Source organism: Melanotaenia boesemani, chromosome 18 (assembly GCF_017639745.1).
Source record: "Melanotaenia boesemani isolate fMelBoe1 chromosome 18, fMelBoe1.pri, whole genome shotgun sequence".
NCBI lineage: Eukaryota > Metazoa > Chordata > Actinopteri > Atheriniformes > Melanotaeniidae > Melanotaenia > Melanotaenia boesemani.
The window spans coordinates 26,961,325-26,988,686 of record NC_055699.1 but is presented as its reverse complement, the minus strand read 5'-3'; the positions used below and the strand labels follow the sequence as shown (position 1 = coordinate 26,988,686).

General features: G+C 42.7%; 2 protein-coding genes across 2 annotated transcripts in view; both read right to left on the bottom strand.

Moving 5' to 3' along the window:
* adarb2 (adenosine deaminase RNA specific B2 (inactive)) overlaps positions 1–27,362 on the bottom strand; it is a 248,811-nt gene that overhangs the window by 125,605 nt on the left and 95,844 nt on the right. The window lies entirely within an intron of this gene.
* LOC121629062 lies at positions 4,494–25,934 on the bottom strand. The gene is made up of 7 exons (XM_041968571.1): positions 25,897–25,934; positions 14,916–15,032; positions 14,640–14,756; positions 14,376–14,481; positions 5,575–5,634; positions 5,258–5,371; positions 4,494–4,959 (listed from the first exon to the last, which is right to left on the bottom strand). Exons 1-7 carry the CDS (start codon positions 25,900–25,902, stop codon positions 4,742–4,744), a joined length of 738 nt encoding a protein of 245 aa, XP_041824505.1. The 5' UTR covers positions 25,903–25,934; the 3' UTR covers positions 4,494–4,741.

Here is a 27,362-nt window from a genome sequence, read left to right as displayed (position 1 = left end):
GACAGAGAAAGCACTCAGAGGGAAGCTAAAGTGGCACTTCTGGATACTGTGAGCATTTTCTCTCGGGCTGAAGGAAATTCTGCCATTAAACACTCCTCCTTTCAGGCCCCCGCCGGCTGGCTGCAGAACAGATCAAATGAAGGTTACGCTGTCCTCTCTCATGGCCTACATCCTGATGCCAGAGCTAATTGCATAATTTGTTTCTGAATTAACAGCTAATAGCAGTCTCTTCAAGGCTGGAGCTGCTCCCCTCCCTCCACACAACCACATCTTTTTCCCCCAACCTTTCTCCCCATTATGACTGTATTTGCAGACGATTTAAACAACATAGCAGAAAATTATGGCGCTTCATCTCCAGCAAGTCTGTGCATTAGAGGATAATTCTTTCACACAGTCGCTGCTCATTGATTCTAATAACTGTTTAAATCTACACTGAACATGTTGTGTTTCTGTTTCGGTCAAAGCGACAAATTAAACGAGACAAAAAAGAAAGAAATTCTGAGGAAAAATAATACCATAAAAGCACATCCTGCTTCACACCTGCATTCATGCTAACTTAAAACATCTTTAAGGTAAAACCTCCTCTACATGAACATCCACAGCTCCTAAACATCAGCTTTCTGCGTGAAATGTAAATACAAGCAGAATGTTGTGTAAAACTTGTTCCAGAGTTTTAGGAGAGGAATTTTGTTCCATTCTGGTCTGATGCAGGATTCTAGCTGCTCTACAGTCCTGGACTTTGGTTGCTGGATTTCTGCTTCCATGATGCTCCAGATGTTTAGTATTGGTGAAACGTCTGGACTGCAGGCAGGCCAGTTCAGCAGCCGGACTCTTCTCCTGTGAAGTGATGCTGCTGTGATGGATGCAGGATGTGGTTCAGCATTGTCTTGCCTGAAATCTGCAAGGCCTTCCCTGAAAGAGACGTCGTCTGGATGGGAGCAGATGTTGCTCTAAAACCTCCATGTACTTTTCAGCATTGATGGAGCTTCACAGATGTGGAAGCCGCCCACGCCATAGGCACTAATGCAGCCCCATCCCATCAGAGATGCAGCTTTTCACCTGTCCACTGATAACAAGCTGGATGCTCCCTCTCCTCTTTAGTCTGCAGGACACGCCGTCCATGCTTTCCAGAAACTAGTTCACATTTTCATCCAGGTTTCCACTTTGCCTCAGACCATTTTAAATGAGCTTTGGTCCAGAGAAGACGGCGCTGTTTTTGGATCCTGTTCACATCTGGCTTCTTCTTTGCATGATGGAGCTTTAACCTGCATTTGTGGATTTCAGGGTGAACTGTGTTCACAGACAGTGAGTTCTACAGTGGTTTCTGGAAGCCTTCCTGAACACATGCAGTGGTTTTCAGTAGAGAATCATGTCTGCTTTTAATGCAGAAGATCATCAGCATCCAGCCTTGTCCCATGCACACAGAGATTCCTCCTAATTCTCTGAATCATCTGATAATATTCTATACTGGTGGATCTTCAAAGTCTGAGGAGCTCATGTGTTACACCACAAACCACAAAATGTTCAGAACACTAAATAAAATGTAAATAAAAACAGAATTAAATTATTTCCAAATTGCATCAACTGATATTTTATTCCCATTAGAACATAAATAACATATCTGAGATATTATACCACTTGCGCACAGAGATTCCTCCCGATTCTCTGAATCTTCTGATGATATTCTACACTGTAGATGGTGGATCTTCAAAGTCTGAGGAACATTTATCTGAAATTGTTCCACAGTTTTAGAGCCAGTTTGTCTCAGATTGGGTTAACCTCTGTCCATCTTTCCATCTGAGAGACTCTGCCTCTCTGAAATGCTCCTTTGATACCCAGTCATGTTACTGACCTATTGCCAGTTAACCTGGTTAGTTGTCAAATGCTCCTCTATGTGTTTCTGATTTGTACCAGTTACTATTCCAGACTTTTGTTGCTCTTGCTCCAACTTTTTTCACACGTGTTGCTGCCATCAGATTCACTATCAGCTCATATTTTCCATCACACGGTAAAATGTCTCTGTTTAATCATCTGATGTGTTGTTTATCTTCTACTGGGACGAAAAGGTGACCTGATAGGATTATGGTTTTATTTAGATTTGCACAGAGACCTGACTTTTTTGGAGTTGAGGTTTCATTTAAAACTAAAGGAAGTGATGGAGGACGAGAGGCCGCTGCAGAAAAACTGATGTATACTCTGAACCAGCTGTGGATCAGCAGTCACATCGCCCTGCTTCTGGATGGTGTGAATGTTTTATCTGTTTCTCCATCCTGGACATATCAGCAGACTTTTCTGTGTGGCCAACTTTTGATAACAGCAAATATTTCTTCAGATTTAATCAATAAATATGTCAGACGGGGTATTATTCCACCTTTCATACAATAACAACAGTTACACGTCACTGAAAGGCTGCGGCTCAACCTCTTCACATTTCTCCAATGAAAGGTCGCTTCAGCCTCAAACGTCGGGAATTAGTTTCCATGCCTCCGTCTAACTTGGGAAAATTTGATTGTTGAGTCAAAAGGGTCACCATAGTGACAATGTTCCTATTTTCCATGAAACACGTGAGATTGACCGGGGTAGCCAGTGATCTGTGTCCGGCTCTCTAGCGTTCCTCATGTACTCCGGCTTCCAAACGGAGCTCCAGGCACAAAAATCTTAATTAAGGTCCTTCCCAAAAGCAACCTTCCCACGATTCTGCCACAACAAAGGCAGAAAATGCTTTTCTTTCTTCACCATTTAACAAATAGAAATCCTCACAGCTTCTCCTGCACCTGGAATTTGATTTTAACCTCCAGTTGGCTTTTCTATTAAGCAGGGAAATAAAGTTCCAACACTCAGCAGCAGCAGTGAAATGGAAATGTGACAACTCGGCTGCATATTACATATTCACACTCGTTCACCTTCCCCTTCGTCTCATGAGAAAAGGATGATTTCTACCTTTTTCTTTGTAGAAAAGGCAATCAGATTCTGTTGTTGTTTTCTAAACCAAAAGGAAAATCAGAAAATGAAGCTTTACCTGGTTTCTTCACTATGAAAAAGGAAAACATGGCAGCCAAACACCTTGATTTACCAAGAGCCAATCACACGGCAGCATGTAGTCATGTAGACGTGGTGAAGATGGCTTACTGAAGTTCAAACTGAGCATCAGAATGAGGAAGGAAGGGGATCTAAGAGACTTTGAACATGGCATGGTTGTTGGTCTGAGTATTTACTGGGATTTTCTCTAGGGTTTCCAGAGAATGGTCTGAAGAAGAGAAAATATCCAGTGAGCAGAAGTTGTCTGAACCAGGACGTCTGGTTTATCAACACTGCCCCCACAGTTTCCGGTGGTACAACTCTGTTTGTTGCATCAGGTTACGGATCTGCAGGGACCCCAAAAATGCACCGAATTAAGCATGTAAATGACACAAAAGACAGATGAAATGCTTCGCATCTTTCTGTTGCGTAGCGCAACAATGGTTCCCTTAGTACCAACGTGGCATGTTTTAACCACCACAGCCTACCTATCACACCACGACTTAAAAAGGGGGTCCGAACCGATGGTCCTGCTGAAGAAGACCATCGGGTACTAGAAGGTGGACCTGATAAAGATGGTCCTGAAGAGGATGCTGAGTTTAGAATGACTTAAATCTGAATCTGGTTTAATTTCTGTAAATTTCCAGTCAGTGAAACTCAGTCGGTTCAGGAATCATCCGGCTGTGACCTGCTGGCCAGCATCTCTTATTGGATGTGTGTGTCCAGTGTGTGCGTCATAATTCTTTCACTTTCAGCTTTGCCCCCAGTAAGCCCTCCCCACCCCAGCCCCCCACAGCTGGAGCAATATCAGCAGCACCAGAGTCACCATGTGATCCAGCTTTACTCATCTCAGCTAAACCCATCACACACACACACACACACACACACACACACACACACACACACACACATACTTGTTTTCCTCCCTCTCGAGGCCCAAAAGTTTTACACACAATTGTGGGGTCCCCCCTTTCCAGTGGTTGTAGACCTCTACAAAAAATCAGGCAAGACTAAAAAAAAATCTCAATTCCAAACATCACTTTAAATCAGCCATTTTCAACACTTTTTTGTCCATGTCCGTTTTGTGGTAACTTCTGGGGTCCATTTCTAACATTAAGCACTTGTGAGGTCCACCTAACACACGCCAGATTTTCCGTCAACTGTGGGGTCCATCTCTAACACTCTGTACTTAAGAGGTCCATCCTGATACACATTTATGTTCCACTTTTGATATCTTAGCAGGGACCACTCTTATTTGACTTATTGACACTTTTTCATTTATCCTTTTACCTTGTTAAAGAAACCAAGTTTGAATCAGGAATTTGTATTCTAAAGTAAACTAGTTTGATCTTGCACCACCAACCACCCAGTTCACACCCTTTTTGGCCCCCAGTGTTACTTTTGTAATAAACACACCAGAAATGACAGAAATTGTTCTCAGCCAACACTGTATTTTTGAAGAACATTGGCAAATGATACAGAAGTACATGAACGTGTTTTTCGTTTCAGAGCTTTGACACATCCCCCCCCCCCAAAAAAAATCAATCTGTATTGCGATTAGTTATAAAAAAAAAAACAAAAAAAACAGAACACTTCTTTAGAAAAAACTAATTAAATTTCTGTGTCCAATATCTGAAAGAATAAAGTGTTTTTATAAAAGAAAAAAAAAAACTAAGGTGGTGAAACAAAGCCATTCTTTTTACGCTTTTTACAATAATGCTTCTCATAGCATTTTTCTTTTCATCGCCTTTATGCGATTTTTGATGAAAAACTTGACAGCTCTCCAGTCTCTATTTTTTAGGGCTTCAGGTTCTGCACTGATGCACTGTTCACAGTCTTTCTTACCCGGAACTTGATTTATTATAATGAAATTCCTCAAATGCTTTTGTACTGCACCACATTCTTCTGATGTCCAGCTTCTTTTGACAGTGGTTTGTTTACCTGAGGAAAGAAGAACATCACATTACAGAACAGTAATCCTTATTCAGATTTTTTAAATGATTGGTGATTGCATGTCTTGCAGAAGTGACTGTCCCAAACATATGCAAAACCAGATTTATCTATATCTCTGAACTAGGTGGTATGTTGATGTGCCCCTCTATTACTTGCATTTTAGTAGACAACAAACTTAAGAGTTTAGCCCAGTGTCTTATCATGTGCCTAATTTAGAGATGGTGCTCAAGAACAGTTAATAAAGAGCAGTTCTGATCAAAGGGGGGAAAAAAAAAACATTGATGACCTCTCTGTTGAGTTGCCCTCTTCTGGTTTAGGTTGCTTTCTCTGGGGGTACAGGCTAGCTGGGATGTCAAGCTGACCTCCCCTTCTGACATCGCTGCTTCAGGTATATCAGTATCTGAATACATAAAAGATTAAACAAAAATAGAAATACTTTACTCATCCCACAAGTAAAGACAAACTTTGCTGGCTGTCACAATAGCAAAACAAAGTCAGAAGGGGTATAAATTCTAAAAATAATGTAGGTCTGTTAAAGATGAGAAAAAACAATACAGTTCATTTTATTCAGTATCTGGCGTTTGGCACACACTGTGATAGTACCTTCTTGTTGGGATCTCACATGTCCCTCTACTGTCCCCTTTGCTCCGGGCACACAATCACCTGGCACAGAAAACATTAAGAGGTTGATTGTAGTCAAATGTACTTAACTGCTCTTCATAAATACTGTTCTGAAAAATAAACTGAAATATTTAAGACAAATTTAGATATTTAAGCCTAGTCATCTTGAAATTATTGTTTCCATACTTCTACAAAAGCGGTTTTGATAGTTGAGTAATGCCATAAAACTTAATAAGGTTACGTAGTCATTCCATATAATCCTTGTTGAAACAAAGTTGTTACTATAGTAACAAAAATATAAGAAGAAAAACTAAGCAAATGTGAATTGAATTACCATTGCTTACCAGGGTTGAAACAAATAAAAAAAACAGACAATTTATTTAAAAGGAAAAAAAACCTTAATGTGTAGTAGAACAAAATGGATGCTTCCTTGGAAATGTATCGGAATTATTCTCAACATTCATAGTTTAATCCTAAAAGTGGTCAATAAGTAAGGAAACCATGAATCAAAATCCACATTTTTTTTTTGTTTGTTTGTTTGTTTGTTTTTTTTTTTTTTTAAGTATTCAGAACTAATGAAAAGGTCAGAGAAGAGGGCAAGATAGGAGCTTGTAGCCCCGCCATGTGGGTTTATGACGTGTGTTAGAGCCATATAAAAATTATGTTTATTCTGTACATAACATCTGATTAGAAAAATTTAGTTATTAGGAGTAATTCATTATTTGCTTTATTAAGAGGCATTTGGTTATATTTTGTATTGTTTTATATGTTAAGTGTTTATTCTTGGTCACTAAATTAAGCTCCCTTTAAATGTCCTGCATTTGATGAGGGTGAGGCGCACAGTTCTGCTTTTAGTAGTGCGCATGCTTAGGGTAAAAGGCTAATTAATAGAGCAGGACGAGGAGCAACAGTTTTCTGACCGTCGTCGTCACGGCTGATATTTTATTTTATCTCGAACGTTTTTTGTTAATCTGACCGTCACTACAGGTTTTCAGAGATGTGACCAGTTTTTGTAAACCTTGGCTTTTGTAATAAACCAAAGTCATTTTATATATCCATTTTGCTTCAGTTTTTGGACCAAGTTAAACGCGTCAGAAACCTTCGCGTCCTGCAAGAGTGGCGAGAAAAAGTTTTTTTTTGTTTGAAAGGTTTAGCCACTATAAAAAGTCAGAAAACTGCTCCTGAACAAGAGGATTTATCGAGATAACCGCAGCGCTCAGGCTTAATTGGGCGCACGCGGTGTCTGAGCAGGAGAAATGGTCACGTGGAAAATAATAATCGGCTGGATAAAAGAAGACGGCGTCTGTCGGACCGGGACCGAAACGGCTCGTTACATAAAGTAAGGACGTGTCCTTACTATATTGAAGAATAATGGCTCCAGTTCGGATACTTTTGAGTGACTTTCATCAGTAAAAGTGCCAAGTTGCATGAAGGGTTTGTGAAGCTTTTACCATGGAGCCATCAGAGATTGAAAAAGACGCAAAAAGAGTGTCAAGGCCTACTCTTAAAGCGCTGGAGGAGAAGCTTAACCAGCTTAAAGGAACAAGGAAAGCTAAGTTAGGTTGTCTTACCAAAAAGATAAAGGAAATTGAAGCTCTTATGGAGGATGATGGTAATGCTGAAGAGGTTGCTGCTAAAATAAACTCTGACTTTGCAAACACATATACGGAGTTCTGTAGAGTAAATGACAGCATTAAAGAACATCTTAGTGATGAGGAACTGCACCAGGATCAGGTGCAGTGGTTTGAGCCAAAGGCCAGCTACCTGAAATCCTTTGTGGAGAAAGTTGAGAGTTGGCTGAAAGCAGCTAAAAAGCGGTCAGAGGAGGGAAAAGCGGCTGATGTTGAAATTGGGCCAGCAGACAGTGCTTCCATGGTGTCATCTAAGCATGACAAGAGGAATAGCAAGGGATCTTCGGTGACATCTTCAAGCGTGTCCTCTACTACATCTTCTACTAGGCTCAAGGGTGAAGCTCAGAAGGCAGCTCTGTTAGCACGTGCTGATGCATTGAAACAAAAACAAGAGCTAGAGAAAGAGGAGGCAGCCCTTAAGGCCAGAAAAGAGGAGTTGGAGTTGAAAACAGCTATTGCCATGGCTGATGCAAAGCTTGAGGTGTTGTTAACTTTAAAGGAGCCAGCTTACAGTGTTCGTGCAGAACCTGTGGATGGAATGGCTACCTATCTAAATACTGCTGCAAGCCGAAGCAGTGAGCGCAGCTTCAGATCCGTGCAGTCTAATAGCAGAGATGAACGCACAAGGCCAGACCTTATGCAAAATGCTGTAGCTCAAAGGAGTTCAAAGGTTGTGAACAGACCCACTCAGCCAGATATGGATTCACATGGACAGCCCAGTACAGAACAAAACAAAGTTGCTAATATTAGAGATTTGCTGAGCGTCATGCAGCGTCAAAACGAAATCACAGAGCTTCTAGTTAAGCAACAGAAGGTGTCTAGCCTTCCACGGTTGGATATCCCCATCTTTGACGGAGATCCGTTAGAGTTTGGTTTCTTCATGAAAGCATTTGAGCATGGGATTGAAGAAAGAACAGACAATAACAGAGACAGGTTGTATTTCCTTGAGCAATACACTCGCGGAAGACCAAAAGTTCTAGTCCGAAGTTGTTCCCATATGCACACAAACAGAGGTTATGCAGAAGCCAAGAAGCTTTTAAACAAACATTTTGGAAATGAATACACTATTGCATCTGCTTACATTGAAAGAACACTAAATTGGCCTGTTATTAAACCCGAAGATGGAGAAGCTCTCACTGAGTTTGCTGTGTTCCTCACTAGTTGTTGTAATACAGTAGACAGCATGGAGTACATTGAGGAAATGGATAGTCCTTCTAACATGAGGGCAGTAATCTCCAAACTTCCCTTCAAGTTAAGAGACAAGTGGAGGGGGGTTGCTTGTGACATCCAAGAGAGGACCGGAATGAGGGCTAGGTTTGCAGATTTGGTTAGTTTTGTGGACAAACAGGCAAAAATTACGTCTCATCCGTTGTTTGGCAACATACAAGAGGCTGCTCCATCCAGGGATGGAAGTAAACCTAACACAAGAAAGGAGAGCACTGTAAAAGTAAAAGAGAAGAAAAACAGCTTTGCTACGGATGTAACACCAGTGTCAAGAAATACAGAGCAGGTTAAAAAGGCAAAAGAAGACAGTGGTTACACAAGCAAAAAACAGTGTCTCTTCTGTCAGAAAATGGGTCATAACATTGATGTTTGCAGACTGCTGAAGGAAAAACCTCACAAGGACAAACTTGAGTTTCTCAAATCGAATGGTCTGTGCTTTGGATGTCTATCACAGGGGCATTTGAGCAAAGGCTGTCAACAAAGACTCACATGTCAAACATGTTCACGGAAGCACCCCACCATTCTGCATTTGAACAAGGATGTGTCTCCCTCTGTTGGTGAAGGTGAGAAAAACAAGCAACAAGTTCCACATTCAATGCTACCAACTGATGGTGAAATTTGTGGTTGCACTGGGGCCGGAGAAGCACCTTGTGCAGTTTCTATCGTACCAGTGAAGGTCAGGTGCGCAAAAAGTAATAGAACAGTTGTTACTTACGCGTTCCTGGATCCAGGCAGCACCGGAACATTCTGCACAGAGCAGCTGATGAAAGACCTAAAGGTTACAGGAAAAAGTGGCAACATTTTGCTCCGCACCATGGGAAAGGAGGAGATCATCAACACAAATGTTGTCAAAGGGCTTGAAGTCAGCAGCTTGGATGAAGAGAGATTTATGGATCTCCCTCAAGTCTTCTCGCAAACAGAAATTCCAGTCAAAAAAGTGAATGTCCCACAACAAAGTGACATAGACAAATGGCCATATTTAAAAGAGGTTCAGCTTAAACAGGTTGATGCAGAAATAGGTTTGCTGATCGGAGCAAACGTCCCAAAAGCGCTAGAACCATGGAAGGTAATTAACAGCAAGGGGAATGGGCCGTATGCTATAAAGACTGTGTTTGGCTGGACAATTAATGGGCCTTTGTTAAGATAAGTCAACCACTGTAAAAAAGTTGCTGAGTGGCCTCAGGTTACAGCAAACAGGATTTCAGTGGCAAGGCTAGAAGAGCTCACTCAACAGCAGATGAGGTATGACTTCCCTGAACACCAACTAACTGGAAAACTGGAGATGTCTTGTGAGGACAGACAGTTCATGGACTCTGTTTCACAGTCAGTGACATTTGTTGATGGTCATTATAGCATTGGTTTACCCTTTAAGGAGAAAAATGCTGCATTCCCTAACAACCATGCTGTTGCAGTACAGAGGATGGAAAGCCTGAAACGGAAGCTGTTAAGAAATGAGAAGTTTCATCAAGAATATGAAAAGTTCATGGCTGACACACTGGACAAAGGCTACGCAGAGGAGGTCCCCATGAACAAAGTTCATAAAGAGTCTGACAGAATATGGTATATTCCGCATCACGGGGTTTATCACCCCACCAAACACAAGCTGCGAGTGGTGTTTGACTGTGCAGCCTCATATCAAAGCACTTCGTTGAACTCTCACTTGCTACAAGGACCTGACCTGACAAGCTCCCTCATAGGTGTGCTGACAAGATTTAGACAGGAGCCAGTTGCCTTCATGTCAGATATTGAAAGCATGTTTTATCAGGTTAAAGTTCCCAAAGAAGACACTGACATGCTCAGATTTCTGTGGTGGCCACAGGGTGACCTCAGCCAAGAACTGAAGGAATACCGAATGGTGGTTCACCTGTTTGGTGCAACGTCGTCACCAAGCTGTGCAAATTTTGCATTAAGGAAATGTGCTGAAGATCATCAAGAAAGTTTCAGCTCCGAGGCAATAAGCACAGTGCTGAAGAACTTCTATGTTGATGACTGCCTCAAGTCTGTTGCGACTGAGGAACAGGCAGTTGCTCTCATTCAAGATCTTCTGGCTTTATGTAACACAGGTGGCTTCAAGCTGACTAAATGGATTTCCAACAGCAGAGCAGTACTGGCATCATTACCGGAAGATGACTTGGCTAAAGAAATCAAGGAACTGGACTTAAGAAAAGATCAACTCCCAGTTGAAAGAGCCTTAGGAGTTCAGTGGTGTGTGGAGTCAGACACTCTTAAGTTTAGAGTCATTATTCAGAACAAGCCACTGACAAGGAGAGGAGTACTTTCAATGGTGAGCTCGATATATGACCCACTTGGGATTTTGGCACCACTCATCCTTCCTGTGAAACAGATTCTGCAGGAGCTATGCAGAACCAAGCATGCTTGGGATGACAACATGCCAGAAACTCTCTCTCTGCAATGGGAACAGTGGGTGACAACCCACTGACCATATCAGCGCAGCTCCACCACTTTGCTGACGCAAGTGAGAAGGGTTATGGTTCAGTCACCTACCTGGTCTCCAGAAACAAGCAAAACCAGCTTCACAGTGCTTTTGTTATTGGAAAAGCCAGGGTCACGCCACTAAAGCCAGTTACCATTCCCCGACTTGAGCTCACAGCCGCAGTTGTAGCCGCAAAAATGGACATGATAATGAAAGAAGAACTTGATCTTAACCTGGATGAGTCTGTCTTTTGGACCGACAGCACTTCAGTCCTTCAGCACCTTCGAAATGAAAGTGCAAGGTACCATAAGTTTGTTGCCAATCGTGTTGCTGCAATAAGAGACAAGTCAGAGGTGTCTAAATGGAGATTTGTGAACTCCTCTGCCAATCCAGCAGACTTTGCTTCCAGAGGACTTACTACGGATGCCTTTCTAAAGGCAGAAACCTGGATCAAGGGCCCAGACTTCCTGACAAAGCCAGAATCTGAGTGGCCAGATATCCCTCTGAGCATAAGTCAGCCGCTCAGCTGTGACCCAGAGGTCAAAGAAGTTTCTGTTTGCACACTTGGCATCAATGAGAACATGGATGCAACATCACAACTTATTCATCAATATTCAAGTTGGTATCGCCTGAAGCGTGGTGTAGCATGGTTCCTCAGACTGAAACACATGTTGAAGCTCTTGGCTCAAAAAAGAAAAGACTTAAAAACGTCTCTTGAAGCAAGAAGGCTTGATGAAAAAAGTCAAAGGTTTGAGCTTGAGAAACAAATGACAGACTTTAAGGCTTCCCTTCCAAGTCAGTCCATCTCTGTGAGTGACATTGTGGAGGCAGAGTTGGCGGTGATCCGTTTCAGTCAAGAAAAAAGATTCCACAAAGAAATCACCATGATTCAGGAAGGAAAACTGATGCCAAAGGGGAGCTGTCTTTCTCAACTGTAACCTGTCATGCAGAACGACATATTAAGGGTTGGTGGCAGGTTGAATAAGTCTGCAATGCAAGAAGAGCTAAAACATCCTGTAATCTTATCCAAAGATATGCGCATTACGTACATTATCCTTGCATCAGTGCATGAAGATCTTGGGCACAGCGGCAGAAATCATGTCTTGTCAAAGGTGCGACAGCATTACTGGATATTAAGAGCACATTCAGCCATCCGGACAGTTCTATCAAGATGTGTGACTTGCAAACGGCAGCATGGAAAACCAGGAGATCAAATCATGGCAGATTTACCCAGTGAAAGACTTGTACCTGATGACCCACCGTTCACAAATGTTGGTATGGATTACTTTGGTCCTTTTGAAATTAAAAGAGGCCGGACCATGATCAAGAAGTATGGTGTAGTCTTCACCTGTTTAACAATGAGAGCTGTACATATTGAGCTTGCAAGCTCTCTGGATACGAGTTCCTGTATTCATGCATTGCGCAGATTCATCGCTCGAAGAGGGCAGGTCAAGCTAATTCGCTGACAACGGAACAAACCTAGTAGGAGATGAGCGTGAACTGCGTGAAGCAGTGCAAGCTTTGAATGGTGCAAAGATTCAAAACACCTTGTTAGAAAAAGGGATCACTTGGATATTCAATCCGCCTGCAGCGTCACATTTTGGTGGTATTTGGGAGCGGCAAATACGGACAATAAGGAAGGTGCTCAACTCAGTTGTAAAGCAGCAAACAGTTGATGAAGAAGGGCTGCAGACTTTGCTGTGTGAAGTTGAAGCTATCCTAAACAGCCGTCCCATCACAACAGTCTCCAATGATCTACATGACTTGGACGCTTTAACCCCGAATCACCTGCTGTTGATAAAAGCCAAAACTCCATTACCACCAGGTGTCTTTGACAGGAGTGACATCTACTCTAGACGCAGGTGGCGGCAGATCCAATACCTGAGTGACTTATTTTGGAGATGCTGGACGAAAGAATATTTGCTGACTTTACAACAGAGGCAGAAATGGTGTCGTCCAAAACGGAACATCACAGAAGGTGATATTGTTCTCATCGTCGATGACACAGCCCCAAGAAATTCTTGGGTTATGGGTCGAGTGATCGAAACAATGAAGGACAACAGAGGGCATGTTCGTCAGGCTAAGGTGAAAACCAGAACGAGTGTCCTTCTTCGACCTGTCTCCAAGCTCTGCATGCTGCTCGAAGGCGACATGTAGCCATCTTTCACATGTCACAATAGAGACAGCGGTAAAGGCTGGTCTCCAACGATGAGTCATGTTCTGGAACCTCTGACTCCATTTTTCCCTTCTTTTGTTTTTGCACTCATCCACCAGAAAGTCTGTTGAAGATATCCGCTTGTTGCTCAACTTGTTATGGATTTAAGAAGATCAAGTTATTGTGGACATTATTTTACTTATTTCTTTTGAAACATTACTTGTATGGCTCTAAGAACATGTAAAAGTAATTGTTTTGTAGCTCACAAGAACAATTAGGGGCCGGGATGTTAGAGCCATATAAAAATTATGTTTATTCTGTACATAACATCTGATTAGAAAAATTTAGTTATTAGGAGTAATTCATTATTTGCTTTATTAAGAGGCATTTGGTTATATTTTGTATTGTTTTATATGTTAAGTGTTTATTCTTGGTCACTAAATTAAGCTCCCTTTAAATGTCCTGCATTTGATGAGGGTGAGGCGCACAGTTCTGCTTTTAGTAGTGCGCATGCTTAGGGTAAAAGGCTAATTAATAGAGCAGGACGAGGAGCAACAGTTTTCTGACCGTCGTCGTCACGGTTGATATTTTATTTTATCTCGAACGTTTTTTGTTAATCTGACCGTCACTACAGGTTTTCAGAGATGTGACCAGTTTTTGTAAACCTTGGCTTTTGTAATAAACCAAAGTCATTTTATATATCTGTTTTGCTTCAGTTTTTGGACCAAGTTAAACGCGTCAGAAACCTTTGCGTCCTGCAAGAGTGGCGAGAAAAAGTTTTTTTTTTTGTTTGAAAGGTGTAGCCACTATAACTTGTAAATGAGGGTCTGTCTGAGTTTGCCTTTTTCTGTCCACCACTGGTTCAGAATAATTTAAATGCAGAAATACTCAGAAAAGCCCATTTTTCACAAGATATGCCCTCTTGCATCAGATAAATACCACAACATGAAAAACATGATTTTCACCAGAGTGGGTCTTTAAGGTGTTGTTTTGTCCCTACTGCTGTTCACCTACTAAAATGGTAATAGCCACTAAGGTGACCTAGTTGGTCTTGATTTTTGTTCAAGTCGAGATTATATTTATCTTACTTTTTTTTGTTATCGTTACTGGATTGTGAGAATCAATTTTTTGACTTATGCCATTTGTTCTGATTTTACTTTGGATTATTTGTAATGTATGTCTTTTGAGAATGCAAAACCAATTTCTCTCTGGTAACAATAAAGGGATTGAAAGATAAGCAATCTAAAAATTAGTCTAAAAGACTAATATTTTCCTTACATTGCTAAATACCAAAAAATTAACATGATTTATTAGAATCAGTAGAGAAAAGGAAGCTTACAGGATTTGCCTTTGTGATACCGTGCAGATTTTGACGTAGAAGGACCCTCTGTGTTGTCATCATTTGAATCATAGAGAGCATCAGAAAAATCTGGCACTCCATCCATCTGAAAAGAGTAATTAGATTGAGGTTTAGTTGTTCCATTCAGCCACATTTTATATTAGAGGAAAATATAAAAAATATTGAAAAAGATTAGAGGAGAGAGTTAATCCGATTGGCTGGTAAATAATGTTTTAACCCTGCTTTCAGGTGTGAGGCACATACCAGAATGCTTTTGGTTCTTCTGAGCTTTGGAATGTAGTCATTATTGTCATCACTATCTTCCACTACACTTTCATTTGAATTGTAGGGGGATTGAGGAGAAGGTCGTACACAATGGTTCTGCAAGAAGCATTATGTCAAGCTAAAATTAAATTAAAACTATTTTCTGTGGACTCCTTATTAAAGCAAATAGGACACAGATTATATAAAAAATACAAAGAAAACACACATCATTAATATCCGAGCAGCATTAAAATGTATGGGGGATAAAATGTTTACCATTCTTCTCTTCTTTCGAACAACCTTGTCACAGTATGCCAAAGAATTGAGATTTGTAGAACCGTCTTCTGATTCATCACTTTCTGGATAGTCAACAAGGGAAAGCCCTTGGAAAACCTAAATATAAACACAAAAATGAAAAAATCATTACCAGCAAGGCAATTAAAAAAGCACTTTTGTATCTGAAATATTAAACAATCTCAGTAGTGTACAGGTGGATTGATTTTATGATTTTAAACATATTTGTTTGACTGAACCACAATGAATGTTAAAATGATCACAAAGGAAAGGAACACATGTCTAACTCAAAAACATAACTTTACAGAAAATATCAATTCAAACAGATACATGCATACATACATAGTACTCTTTTCCCTTATTTTTAACTCTCTAAGCTCTCCTGCACTCTGTCATACCACTTATGACAGGCAGACACGGCTTAACCTTGGATTACAGTACTCAAACTGTATTCTAAGACCCTTTTATGTTGACCCGGCTTGGCCTCAAGACATCTTGCGCCAGAGGGCCGACACAAACAAAGGAGGACGTGGGGGGCCCAGGTCACGGAGTAAGCCTCGGGAGAAAAGAGCCGGCGTAAGAGAAAGGTTGAGGCGTAGAGCACACCGCACGCCACTGCCTAGCATCTTACTGGCAAATGTCCAGTCACTGGAGAACAAGCTGGACGAGCTCAGAGCCCGGCTAAAGTACCAGAGGGACATACGGGACTGCAACATTATTTGTCTCACCGAGACATGGCTGTCTCCTCTCATACCTGATCACGCCGTACAACCAGTGGAGTTCCTATCCGTTCATCGCATGGACAGAACGAGTGAGTCGGGGAAAAAGAGAGGCGGAGGGGTGTGCTTGATGATCAATAATAAATGGTGTGATAGTAAGAACATCGTCACACTGAAGCAGCCCTGTTCGCCTAACCTGGAGCTCCTGACGCTTAAGTGTCGTCCCCATTCTATTTATATTATTAATATATATATATATTATTATTATATATATATTATTAATATACAATTCTAGAATGCGCCGCTAGGTGGCAGCAGCAACTGTAGTAGTAGCTCTGTTTTTAACTTGTGATTTTTTGCAATATAGCCGTCTTTTTTAAGACATCAGCTGTCAATCTGTGTCTGTTCGGGTAGATTTTTCGCGCTGGTCAGAGGCTGTGCTATACGGGAGATTTTTCTGAATATTTTTTTCTTTTTTGCAAGACTTGTTGTTGTGAGTCTCCATGGCAACGAGACTTGTTTACCATCGGGATCAACTGATTAAACTCTCCAAACTCAAGATTATCAGTGAAACAACACTTCAAATCCCAACGGAGTTGAAAAGAAAGAGAAGAGGATGCAGGGCAGGAGCGAGGCAGAGAGAAAAACGGTGGCGATTCAAACCGTTTCTTCCAACGGTTGTTATGGGAAACGTGAGATCGCTAGTTAACAAAATTGATGAACTTCAGGTGCTAACCAGGTCTCTTAAAGAATACAGAGAGTGCAGTATTATGTGCTTCACCGAGACATGGCTGCAGGAACACATCCCAGACTGTAATGCGTCTGTACACGGCTTCAGGACGGTCCGTGCAGACCGCAATAAACAACTCAGCGGGAAGCTGAAGGGAGGTGGAATTGCGGTGCTGGTAAACCAGCGCTGGTGTCATCCTGAACATGTCACTGTTAAAGAGAAGATCTGCAAAAGAGACATTGAACTGCTAGCTGTGAGTCTCCGCCCGTATTATTTACCCAGAGAGTTCACATGCGTTATTCTGGTAGCGGTATATATATTACCTGGTACCGCTCCAGACGCAGCCTGTGATGTCATTAACTCTGTAGTGGCCAGGCTTCAAACACAACATCCAAACGCATTTGTGGCGATCTCTGGAGATTTTAACAACATCTCCCTCTCTGCAACTCTACCAACTTTCCAACAGTTTGTCAGCTGCTCCACCAGAGAAAACAAAACGTTGGACTTATTTTATGCAAATATTAAAAATGCATACAGCTCCTTTGCCCTGCCACCTTTAGGAAGATCAGACCATAACCTAGTTCTTCTCTCCTCCTCCTACAAGCCCATCGTTCAGCAACAACCAGTCATTAGAAAGGCTATTAGAACCTGGTCTAATGAAGCTGAAGATGCTCTGAGAGGATGCTTCGAGGCTACAGACTGGAACGTCCTATGTGAACCTCATGGAGATGACATCAATGCCTTGACTGAGTGTGTGACAGATTATATTAACTTCTGTGTGGACAGCACCGTTCCAACAAGAACAGTGAGGTGCTTCCCCAATAACAAACCCTGGATCACCAGTGACCTGAAAAAGCTGCTGAACACCAAAAAGAAAGCTTTTAGGGATGGAGACAGGGAGTTATTGAAGTCCACACAAAAACAACTTAAAACACAAATGAAGAAGTGCAAGGAGGACTACAGGAAGAAGTTGGAAAGTAAGCTTCAGAAAAACAATGTGAGGGATGTGTGGTCAGGAATGAAGAAGATCACTGGCTTCGGGATAAAGGAGGATCAGACTGATGGAGGTCTGGACAGAGCGAATGAACTGAACATGTTCTTCAATAGGTTTAGCTCACCTCCTGCTTCAACCCCAACTAGCCACACACCCTCCATGAGCCCACAGCTTTCCTGTCACACCTCCACTCTGTCACCCTGCAGCTCAGTCAAGGACCTGGACACAACCTCATCTCCCTCCACATCAGGACTTCCTGAAACCCCCTCTGCCTCCACCTCTACTCTGTCTGTCTCCTGTAACCAAATCATGCAACAACTGGTGAAACTGAACCAGAACAAGGCTGCAGGTCCAGATGGTGTCAGTCCCAGAGTTCTCAAGACCTGCTCAAAACAGCTATGTCCGATTCTCCAGCACCTGTTCAACACCAGCCTGAGCCAGAGAAGAATCCCGGTGCTGTGGAAAACATCCTGCCTTGTTCCAGTGCCTAAAAAACCACAACCAGCTGAACCAAAAGACTACAGACCAGTCGCCCTGACATCTCACGTCATGAAAGTCCTGGAGAGACTCTTACTGGCTCACCTCAGCAAGCAGGTGAACACCTTTCAGGACCCATTACAGTTTGCATACCGTAATGGGCTTGGGGTTGAAGATGCCATCATATACCTGCTTCAGAGAGCCCACTCTCATCTGGACCAGTCAGGCAGCACTTTGAGGGTCATGTTCTTTGATTTCTCAAGTGCTTTTAATACGATTCAGCCTGCTCTGCTGTGTGAGAAGCTGCAGAAATTCCAGGTGGATCCCTCCACAACCACCTGGATTTACGACTACCTCACAAACAGACCACAGTTTGTGAGACTGAAAGGTTGTGTGTCTGAGATGGTGGTCAGCTGCACTGGAACACCACAAGGGACTGTACTTTCACCATTTCTATTCACGCTGTACACCTCAGACTTCCAGTACAACTCTGAGTTCTGTCATCTGCAGAAATACTCTGATGACTCAGCAGTTGTTGGGTGTATCAGTGATGGACAAGAAGCAGAGTACAGAGAACTGGTCGGTCAGTTTGTGAAATGGTGCGGTGACAATCATCTCATCTTGAATACCAAGAAAACAAAGGAGATGATTGTTGACTTCAGGAGGAACAAGAACACACATAGAAGTGTTTCCATCATGGGAGAGGAGGTGGAGGTGGTGGAGGAATACAAGTACCTTGGAGTTCAGCTGGACAACAGACTTGAGTGGAAAAGCAACACTGAGTACATTTACAAGAAAGGTCAGAGCAGACTCTACTTCTTAAGGAAGCTGAGATCTTTTAACGTCTGCACCAAAATGTTGCAAATGTTCTACAGGTCTGTTGTTGAAAGTGCAATCAGCTTTGCAGCAATCTGCTGGGGCAGCGGCATCAGAACCAGAGACTTGAAAAGAATTAACAAACTGATCAAGAAAGCTGGTTCTGTGCTTGGAGTAACTCTGGAGCCGCTGGAGTTGATCATCAAAAAAAGAATTCTGTACAAGCTGACGAAGATAATGGAAGATCCTTCACACCCTCTACACAACGCCGTGACGAAACAACAGAGTGTGTTCAGTGGGAGGCTTGTTCAAGTCCGATGCAAGACAGAGAGATACAGAAGATCCTTCCTTCCAGCAGCTATCAGGCTGAAGAACAAAGCCCTTAATTAATTAATGTCATTGTTTTACTAAAAATTTACTACTACTACAATATTGAATTTCCCTTTGGGATTAATAAAGTATTTTTCATTTCATTTCATTTCATTACCTGCCCCGTGAGTTTACTTCGGTTATCATCAGCGCCGTCTATGTTCCACCCCAGGCGGACACAAATGCTGCACTATCAGAGCTACATGAAGCTATCTCCACCCTTCAGGCTAGTCAGCGTGAAGCGGCTCTCATCGTAGCCGGAGACTTTAATCGTGCCAACATGACAAAGGTGATGCCGGAGTTTACCCAACACATCAACTGCCCCACCAGAGGAGAGAGGACTTTAGACCACTGCTACTCTCCCTTCAAGGAGGGCTACAAAGCCAAGCCCCTTCCCCCCTTTGGGAAGTCAGACCACACCGCTGTTCTTCTCATGCCAAAATATAAACAGAAGCTCAAGCAGGAGCTACCTGTGGTGAGAGAAGTAACGCGGTGGACTGACCAATCAGAGGCCGCTCTACAGGGTGCGTTGGAATCAGCCGACTGGGACATGTTCCGCAGCAGCGCGGGCGGAGACATCGAGGAGTTTACGGAAGCTGTTATGGGATTTATTGGAAAGCTTGTGGAAGATACAACGCCTAAGAGGATCACCCGAGCCTTTCCAAACCAGAAGCCGTGGGTGGACAAATCTATCCGCGACGTTCTGCGCTCCCGCACAGCTGCCTATAACTCCGGCCTCGCCACTGGGAACATGGAGGAATACAAGGCTGCTTCATACAACGTCCGGAGGGCGGTGAAGGAGGCCAAACAACGCTAAGGACGTAGACTGGAGCATCAGATGGAACAGTCTGACTCCAGGGGACTCTGGCAGGGACTTCGTGCCATCACAGACTATAAAGCAACACACACACATCTGGTGAGTGCCGACGCTTCTCTGGCTAACGAACTGAATATCTTCTTCGCACGCTTCGAGTCGGGAGACCGACCACCCGTTGCGCTCCCAGCTGGAGAGGAGGAGACATTCACCGTGACGGAACGTGACGTGAGGAAGGTGTTTAAAAGTGTAAACACCAGGAAAACGGCTGGACCAGACGGCATCAGCGGACGTGTCCTCAAAGCCTGTGCTGATCAGCTGGCGCCTCTGTTTACACAGATATTCAACCTCTCCCTGAAACTGTGTGTGATCCCCACCTGCTTTAAAAAGTCCGTGATAGTCCAGGTCCCTAAGAAACCAAACCCCAGCAGTCCCACTGACTACAGGCCCATAGCCCTCACATCTGTGGTGATGAAATGTTTTGAGAGACTGATAAAGACTTTCATCACCTCCACACTGCCCTCCACCCTGGACCCACTACAGTTTGCTTACAGGCCAAACAGATCCACGGACGACGCCATAGCCCTCCTCCTCCACAAGACCCTCTCCCATGTGGACACTGGTAAGGGGAACTATGTGAGAGTGCTGTTTGTTGATTACAGCTCAGCATTTAATACCGTAGTCCCCTCCAGACTAGTGTCAAAGCTGTTTGACCTAAGAGTGAATCCTTCACTATGCAGGTGGGTCCACAGCTTCCTGACCGGACGACCACAGGTGGTTAGGCTGGGTCACCACTCCTCATCTCCCCTCACCCTCAACACAGGATCCCCCCAGGGCTGTGTGCTCAGCCCCCTGCTATACTCACTATACACTCATGACTGTGAGGCCACTTCAGACTCAAATGTCATCATAAAGTTTGCTGACGACACAGCCGTTGTAGGACTGATCTCCCACAACGACGAGACTGCCTACAGGAGGGAGGTCTCCCACCTGGAGGTCTGGTGCCAGGAGAACCATCTCCTGTTAAATGTCAGCAAAACAAAAGAGCTGATAGTGGACTTCAGGAAACAGCAGAGGAGCCTCCATCCACTCCTCATCAGTGGCTCTGAGGTGGAACGTGTGGACACTTTCAGGTACCTGGGAGTGACCATATCACAAGACCTGACCTGGACTCAGCACATCACAACAACTGTGAAGAAGGCCAGACAGCGTCTGTTCCTCCTCAGACGACTGAGAGACTTTAAGCTCCCTCTCAGGGTGCTCAAGAACTTTTACACCTGCACCACTGAGAGCATCCTGTGTGGGAGCATCACCACGTGGATGGGGAACTGCACAAAGCAGGACCTCTTGGCCCTAAAAAGGGTGGTCCGAGCAGCTGAGCGGACCACCAGAACAACTCTCCCCAACCTGCAGGACATTTATGTGGAACGTTGCAGGTCAAGGGCTAAGAGGATCCTCAGTCAGCCCAGCCACCCCGCACACTCTCTCTTCTCTCCACTGCCATCAGGCCGGCGCTTCCGCTGCCTGAGGACTAAGACTGAGAGGCTGAAGAAGAGTTTCTTCCCCCTGGCTGTCCGCTTGCTCAACTCTGAGCACTGAACAGAACAAAAGCCACTTCTCACTCCTATTTGCACATGTAAATATGTATGTAAATATGCATAAGTATGCTGCTATTCTTTAATCTTATTTAAAAGAAAAAGATTTATCTTTTTTATTCTATTCTATTTTATTCTATTTTATAAATATTTAGCTTATTCTTATTCTTCCTATTCTTAAAGGATGCAGGTACAGAATACACATTTCACTGTACAATTGTACTATGTATAACTGTGCATGTGACAAATAAACCTCTTTGACTTGAAATACTGAACGACAACTTTCCAATTTAAGATTGAAATCAGGACATTTTACAATGTTTCATGCAGGTTTAGGCTGGGTCACAGCAACTTACAGGTGTATACTGTCCACCATGTTAGAGATACCTTCATAATAATTAAGCAAATCAGGACGTATTCAGCCATCATTGGAATATATTAAGGTTTAGTGATCCCAGTTGCAGCAACTATGATGTAAAATCATTAAGAACTAAATCTAAGCGGAAGGGCCCCACACGGTGACGAATGAGAAAAATCAGGTGTGTAAGGAAGCCAAAAGTGTTCCAGGGTTTCTGGTTCACGTGGGCCCCATGAAGAACAAGACTGGACACGAGTATGTATGATGTTAGTTTTCTCAACGCCTTCCTATCTCATGAACATAGAGAAAATGCAGCTAAATTGGGTTTGAACCACATTATTCCATTACCTGCATGCTGGCATTAATGGTGCTTGGATCCTCTTTAGGCTGCTCTGTGGAGGACAACACAGTCTCAGCTGTCCCTGCAGAGGTCTGCATCTTTGTCATCTGAAATTTACACAAGAATTAACAACAAATTAAGGACCACTGATACCATATTTACAATTTACTACAGGTGAAAGTTCACTCAGCTGAAGACCAGTATCTCCAACAGCATTTAAGATTGAAATCAGGACATTTTACAATGTTTCATGCAGGTTTAGGCTGGGTCACAGCAACTTACAGGTGTATACCGTCCACCATGTTAGAGATACCTTCATAATAATGAAGCAAATCAGGACGTATTCAGCCATCATTAGAATATATTAAGGTTTAGTGATCCCAGTTGCAGCAACTATGATGTAAAATCATTAAGAACTAAATCTAAGCGGAAGGGCCCCACACGGTGACGAATGAGAGAAATCAGGTGTGTAAGGAAGCCAAAAGTGTTCCAGGGTTTCTGGTTCACGTGGGCCCCATGAAGAACAAGACTGGACACGAGTATGTATGATGTTAGTTTTCTCAACGCCTTCCTATCTCATGAACATAGAGAAAATGCAGCTAAATTGGGTTTGAACCACATTATTCCATTACCTGCATGCTGGCATTAATGGTGCTTGGATCCTCTTTAGGCTGCTCTGTGGAGGACAACACAGTCTCAGCTGTCCCTGCAGAGGTCTGCATCTTTGTCATCTGGAATTTACACAAGAATTAACAGCAAATTAAGGACCACTGATACCATATTTACAATTTACTACAGGTGAAAGTTCACTCAGCTGAAGACCAGTATCTCCAACAGCATTTAAGATTGAAATCAGGACATTTTACAATGTTTCATGCAGGTTTAGGCTGGGTCACAGCAACTTACAGGTGTATACCGTCCACCATGTTAGAGATACCTTCATAATAATGAAGCAAATCAGGACGTATTCAGCCATCATTGGAATACATTAAGGTTTAGTGATCCCAGTTGCAGCAACTATGATGTAAAATCATTAAGAACTAAATCTAAGCGGAAGGGCCCCACACGGTGACGAATGAGAAAAATCAGGTGTGTAAGGAAGCCAAAAGTGTTCCAGGGTTTCTGGTTCACGTGGGCCCCATGAAGAACAAGACTGGACACGAGTATGTATGATGTTAGTTTTCTCAACGCCTTCCTATCTCATGAACATAGAGAAAATGCAGCTAAATTGGGTTTGAACCACATTATTCCATTACCTGCATGCTGGCATTAATGGTGCTTGGATCCTCTTTAGGCTGCTCTGTGGAGGACAACACAGTCTCAGCTGTCCCTGCAGAGGTCTGCATCTTTGTCATCTGGAATTTACACAAGAATTAACAACAAATTAAGGACCACTGATACCATATTTACAATTTACTACAGGTGAAAGTTCACTCAGCTGAAGACCAGTATCTCCAACAGCATTTAAGATTGAAATCAGGACATTTTACAATGTTTCATGCAGGTTTAGGCTGGGTCACAGCAACTTACAGGTGTATACCGTCCACCATGTTAGAGATACCTTCATAATAATGAAGCAAATCAGGACGTATTCAGCCATCATTAGAATATATTAAGGTTTAGTGATCCCAGTTGCAGCAACTATGATGTAAAATCATTAAGAACTAAATCTAAGCGGAAGGGCCCCACACGGTGACGAATGAGAGAAATCAGGTGTGTAAGGAAGCCAAAAGTGTTCCAGGGTTTCTGGTTCACGTGGGCCCCATGAAGAACAAGACTGGACACGAGTATGTATGATGTTAGTTTTCTCAACGCCTTCCTATCTCATGAACATAGAGAAAATGCAGCTAAATTGGGTTTGAACCACATTATTCCATTACCTGCATGCTGGCATTAATGGTGCTTGGATCCTCTTTAGGCTGCTCTGTGGAGGACAACACAGTCTCAGCTGTCCCTGCAGAGGTCTGCATCTTTGTCATCTGGAATTTACACAAGAATTAACAACAAATTAAGGACCACTGATACCATATTTACAATTTACTACAGGTGAAAGTTCACTCAGCTGAAGACCAGTATCTCCAACAGCATTTAAGATTGAAATCAGGACATTTTACAATGTTTCATGCAGGTTTAGGCTGGGTCACAGCAACTTACAGGTGTATACTGTCCACCATGTTAGAGATACCTTCATAATAATGAAGCAAATCAGGACGTATTCAGCCATCATTAGAATATATTAAGGTTTAGTGATCCCAGTTGCAGCAACTATGATGTAAAATCATTAAGAACTAAATCTAAGCGGAAGGGCCCCACACGGTGACGAATGAGAAAATCAGGTGTGTAAGGAAGCCAAAAGTGTTCCAGGGTTTCTGGTTCACGTGGGCCCCATGAAGAACAAGACTGGACACGAGTATGTATGATGTTAGTTTTCTCAACGCCTTCCTATCTCATGAACATAGAGAAAATGCAGCTAAATTGGGTTTGAACCACATTATTCCATTACCTGCATGCTGGCATTAATGGTGCTTGGATCCTCTTTAGGCTGCTCTGTGGAGGACAACACAGTCTCAGCTGTCCCTGCAGAGGTCTGCATCTTTGTCATCTGGAATTTACACAAGAATTAACAGCAAATTAAGGACCACTGATACCATATTTACAATTTACTACAGGTGAAAGTTCACTCAGCTGAAGACCAGTATCTCCAACAGCATTTAAGATTGAAATCAGGACATTTTACAATGTTTCATGCAGGTTTAGGCTGGGTCACAGCAACTTACAGGTGTATACCGTCCACCATGTTAGAGATACCTTCATAATAATGAAGCAAATCAGGACGTATTCAGCCATCATTAGAATATATTAAGGTTTAGTGATCCCAGTTGCAGCAACTATGATGTAAAATCATTAAGAACTAAATCTAAGTGGAAGGGCCCCACACGGTGACGAATGAGAGAAATCAGGTGTGTAAGGAAGCCAAAAGTGTTCCAGGGTTTCTGGTTCACGTGGGCCCCATGAAGAACAAGACTGGACACGAGTATGTATGATGTTAGTTTTCTCAACGCCTTCCTATCTCATGAACATAGAGAAAATGCAGCTAAATTGGGTTTGAACCACATTATTCCATTACCTGCATGCTGGCATTAATGGTGCTTGGATCCTCTTTAGGCTGCTCTGTGGAGGACAACACAGTCTCAGCTGTCCCTGCAGAGGTCTGCATCTTTGTCATCTGGAATTTACACAAGAATTAACAGCAAATTAAGGACCACTGATACCATATTTACAATTTACTACAGGTGAAAGTTCACTCAGCTGAAGACCAGTATCTCCAACAGCATTTAAGATTGAAATCAGGACATTTTACAATGTTTCATGCAGGTTTAGGCTGGGTCACAGCAACTTACAGGTGTATACCGTCCACCATGTTAGAGATACCTTCATAATAATGAAGCAAATCAGGACGTATTCAGCCATCATTAGAATATATTAAGGTTTAGTGATCCCAGTTGCAGCAACTATGATGTAAAATCATTAAGAACTAAATCTAAGCGGAAGGGCCCCACACTGGTGACGAATGAGAAAATCAGGTGTGTAAGGAAGCCAAAAGTGTTCCAGGGTTTCTGGTTCACGTGGGCCCCATGAAGAACAAGACTGGACACGAGTATGTATGATGTTAGTTTTCTCAACGCCTTCCTATCTCATGAACATAGAGAAAATGCAGCTAAATTGGGTTTGAACCACATTATTCCATTACCTGCATGCTGGCATTAATGGTGCTTGGATCCTCTTTAGGCTGCTCTGTGGAGGACAACACAGTCTCAGCTGTCCCTGCAGAGGTCTGCATCTTTGTCATCTGGAATTTACACAAGAATTAACAGCAAATTAAGGACCACTGATACCATATTTACAATTTACTACAGGTGAAAGTTCACTCAGCTGAAGACCAGTATCTCCAACAGCATTTAAGATTGAAATCAGGACATTTTACAATGTTTCATGCAGGTTTAGGCTGGGTCACAGCAACTTACAGGTGTATACCGTCCACCATGTTAGAGATACCTTCATAATAATGAAGCAAATCAGGACGTATTCAGCCATCATTAGAATATATTAAGGTTTAGTGATCCCAGTTGCAGCAACTATGATGTAAAATCATTAAGAACTAAATCTAAGCGGAAGGGCCCCACACGGTGACGAATGAGAAATCAGGTGTGTAAGGAAGCCAAAAGTGTTCCAGGGTTTCTGGTTCACGTGGGCCCCATGAAGAACAAGACTGGACACGAGTATGTATGATGTTAGTTTTCTCAACGCCTTCCTATCTCATGAACATAGAGAAAATGCAGCTAAATTGGGTTTGAACCACATTATTCCATTACCTGCATGCTGGCATTAATGGTGCTTGGATCCTCTTTAGGCTGCTCTGTGGAGGACAACACAGTCTCAGCTGTCCCTGCAGAGGTCTGCATCTTTGTCATCTGGAATTTACACAAGAATTAACAGCAAATTAAGGACCACTGATACAATATTTACAATTTACTACTGGTCAAAGTTCACTCAGCTGAAGACCAGTATCTCCAACAGCATTTAAGATTGAAATCAGGACATTTTACAATGTTTCATGCAGGTTTAGGCTGGGTCACAGCAACTTACAGGTGTATACCGTCCACCATGTTAGAGATACCTTCATAATAATGAAGCAAATCAGGACGTATTCAGCCATCATTAGAATATATTAAGGTTTAGTGATCCCAGTTGCAGCAACTATGATGTAAAATCATTAAGAACTAAATCTAAGCGGAAGGGCCCCACACGGTGACGAATGAGAGAAATCAGGTGTGTAAGGAAGCCAAAAGTGTTCCAGGGTTTCTGGTTCACGTGGGCCCCATGAAGAACAAGACTGGACACGAGTATGTATGATGTTAGTTTTCTCAACGCCTTCCTATCTCATGAACATAGAGAAAATGCAGCTAAATTGGGTTTGAACCACATTATTCCATTACCTGCATGCTGGCATTAATGGTGCTTGGATCCTCTTTAGGCTGCTCTGTGGAGGACAACACAGTCTCAGCTGTCCCTGCAGAGGTCTGCATCTTTGTCATCTGGAATTTACACAAGAATTAACAGCAAATTAAGGACCACTGATACCATATTTACAATTTACTACAGGTGAAAGTTCACTCAGCTGAAGACCAGTATCTCCAACAGCATTTAAGATTGAAA

Excerpts from the sequence above, each read along its gene's own strand:
- LOC121629062 (XM_041968571.1), bottom strand. Across the intron at positions 14,482-14,639 it reads GAAGAACCAAAAGCATTCTG|ATGGATGGAGTGCCAGATTT; the intron begins GTATGTGCCTCA and ends TACTCTTTTCAG. Across the intron at positions 5,372-5,574 it reads TGTGAGATCCCAACAAGAAG|ATACTGATATACCTGAAGCA; the intron begins GTACTATCACAG and ends TTATGTATTCAG.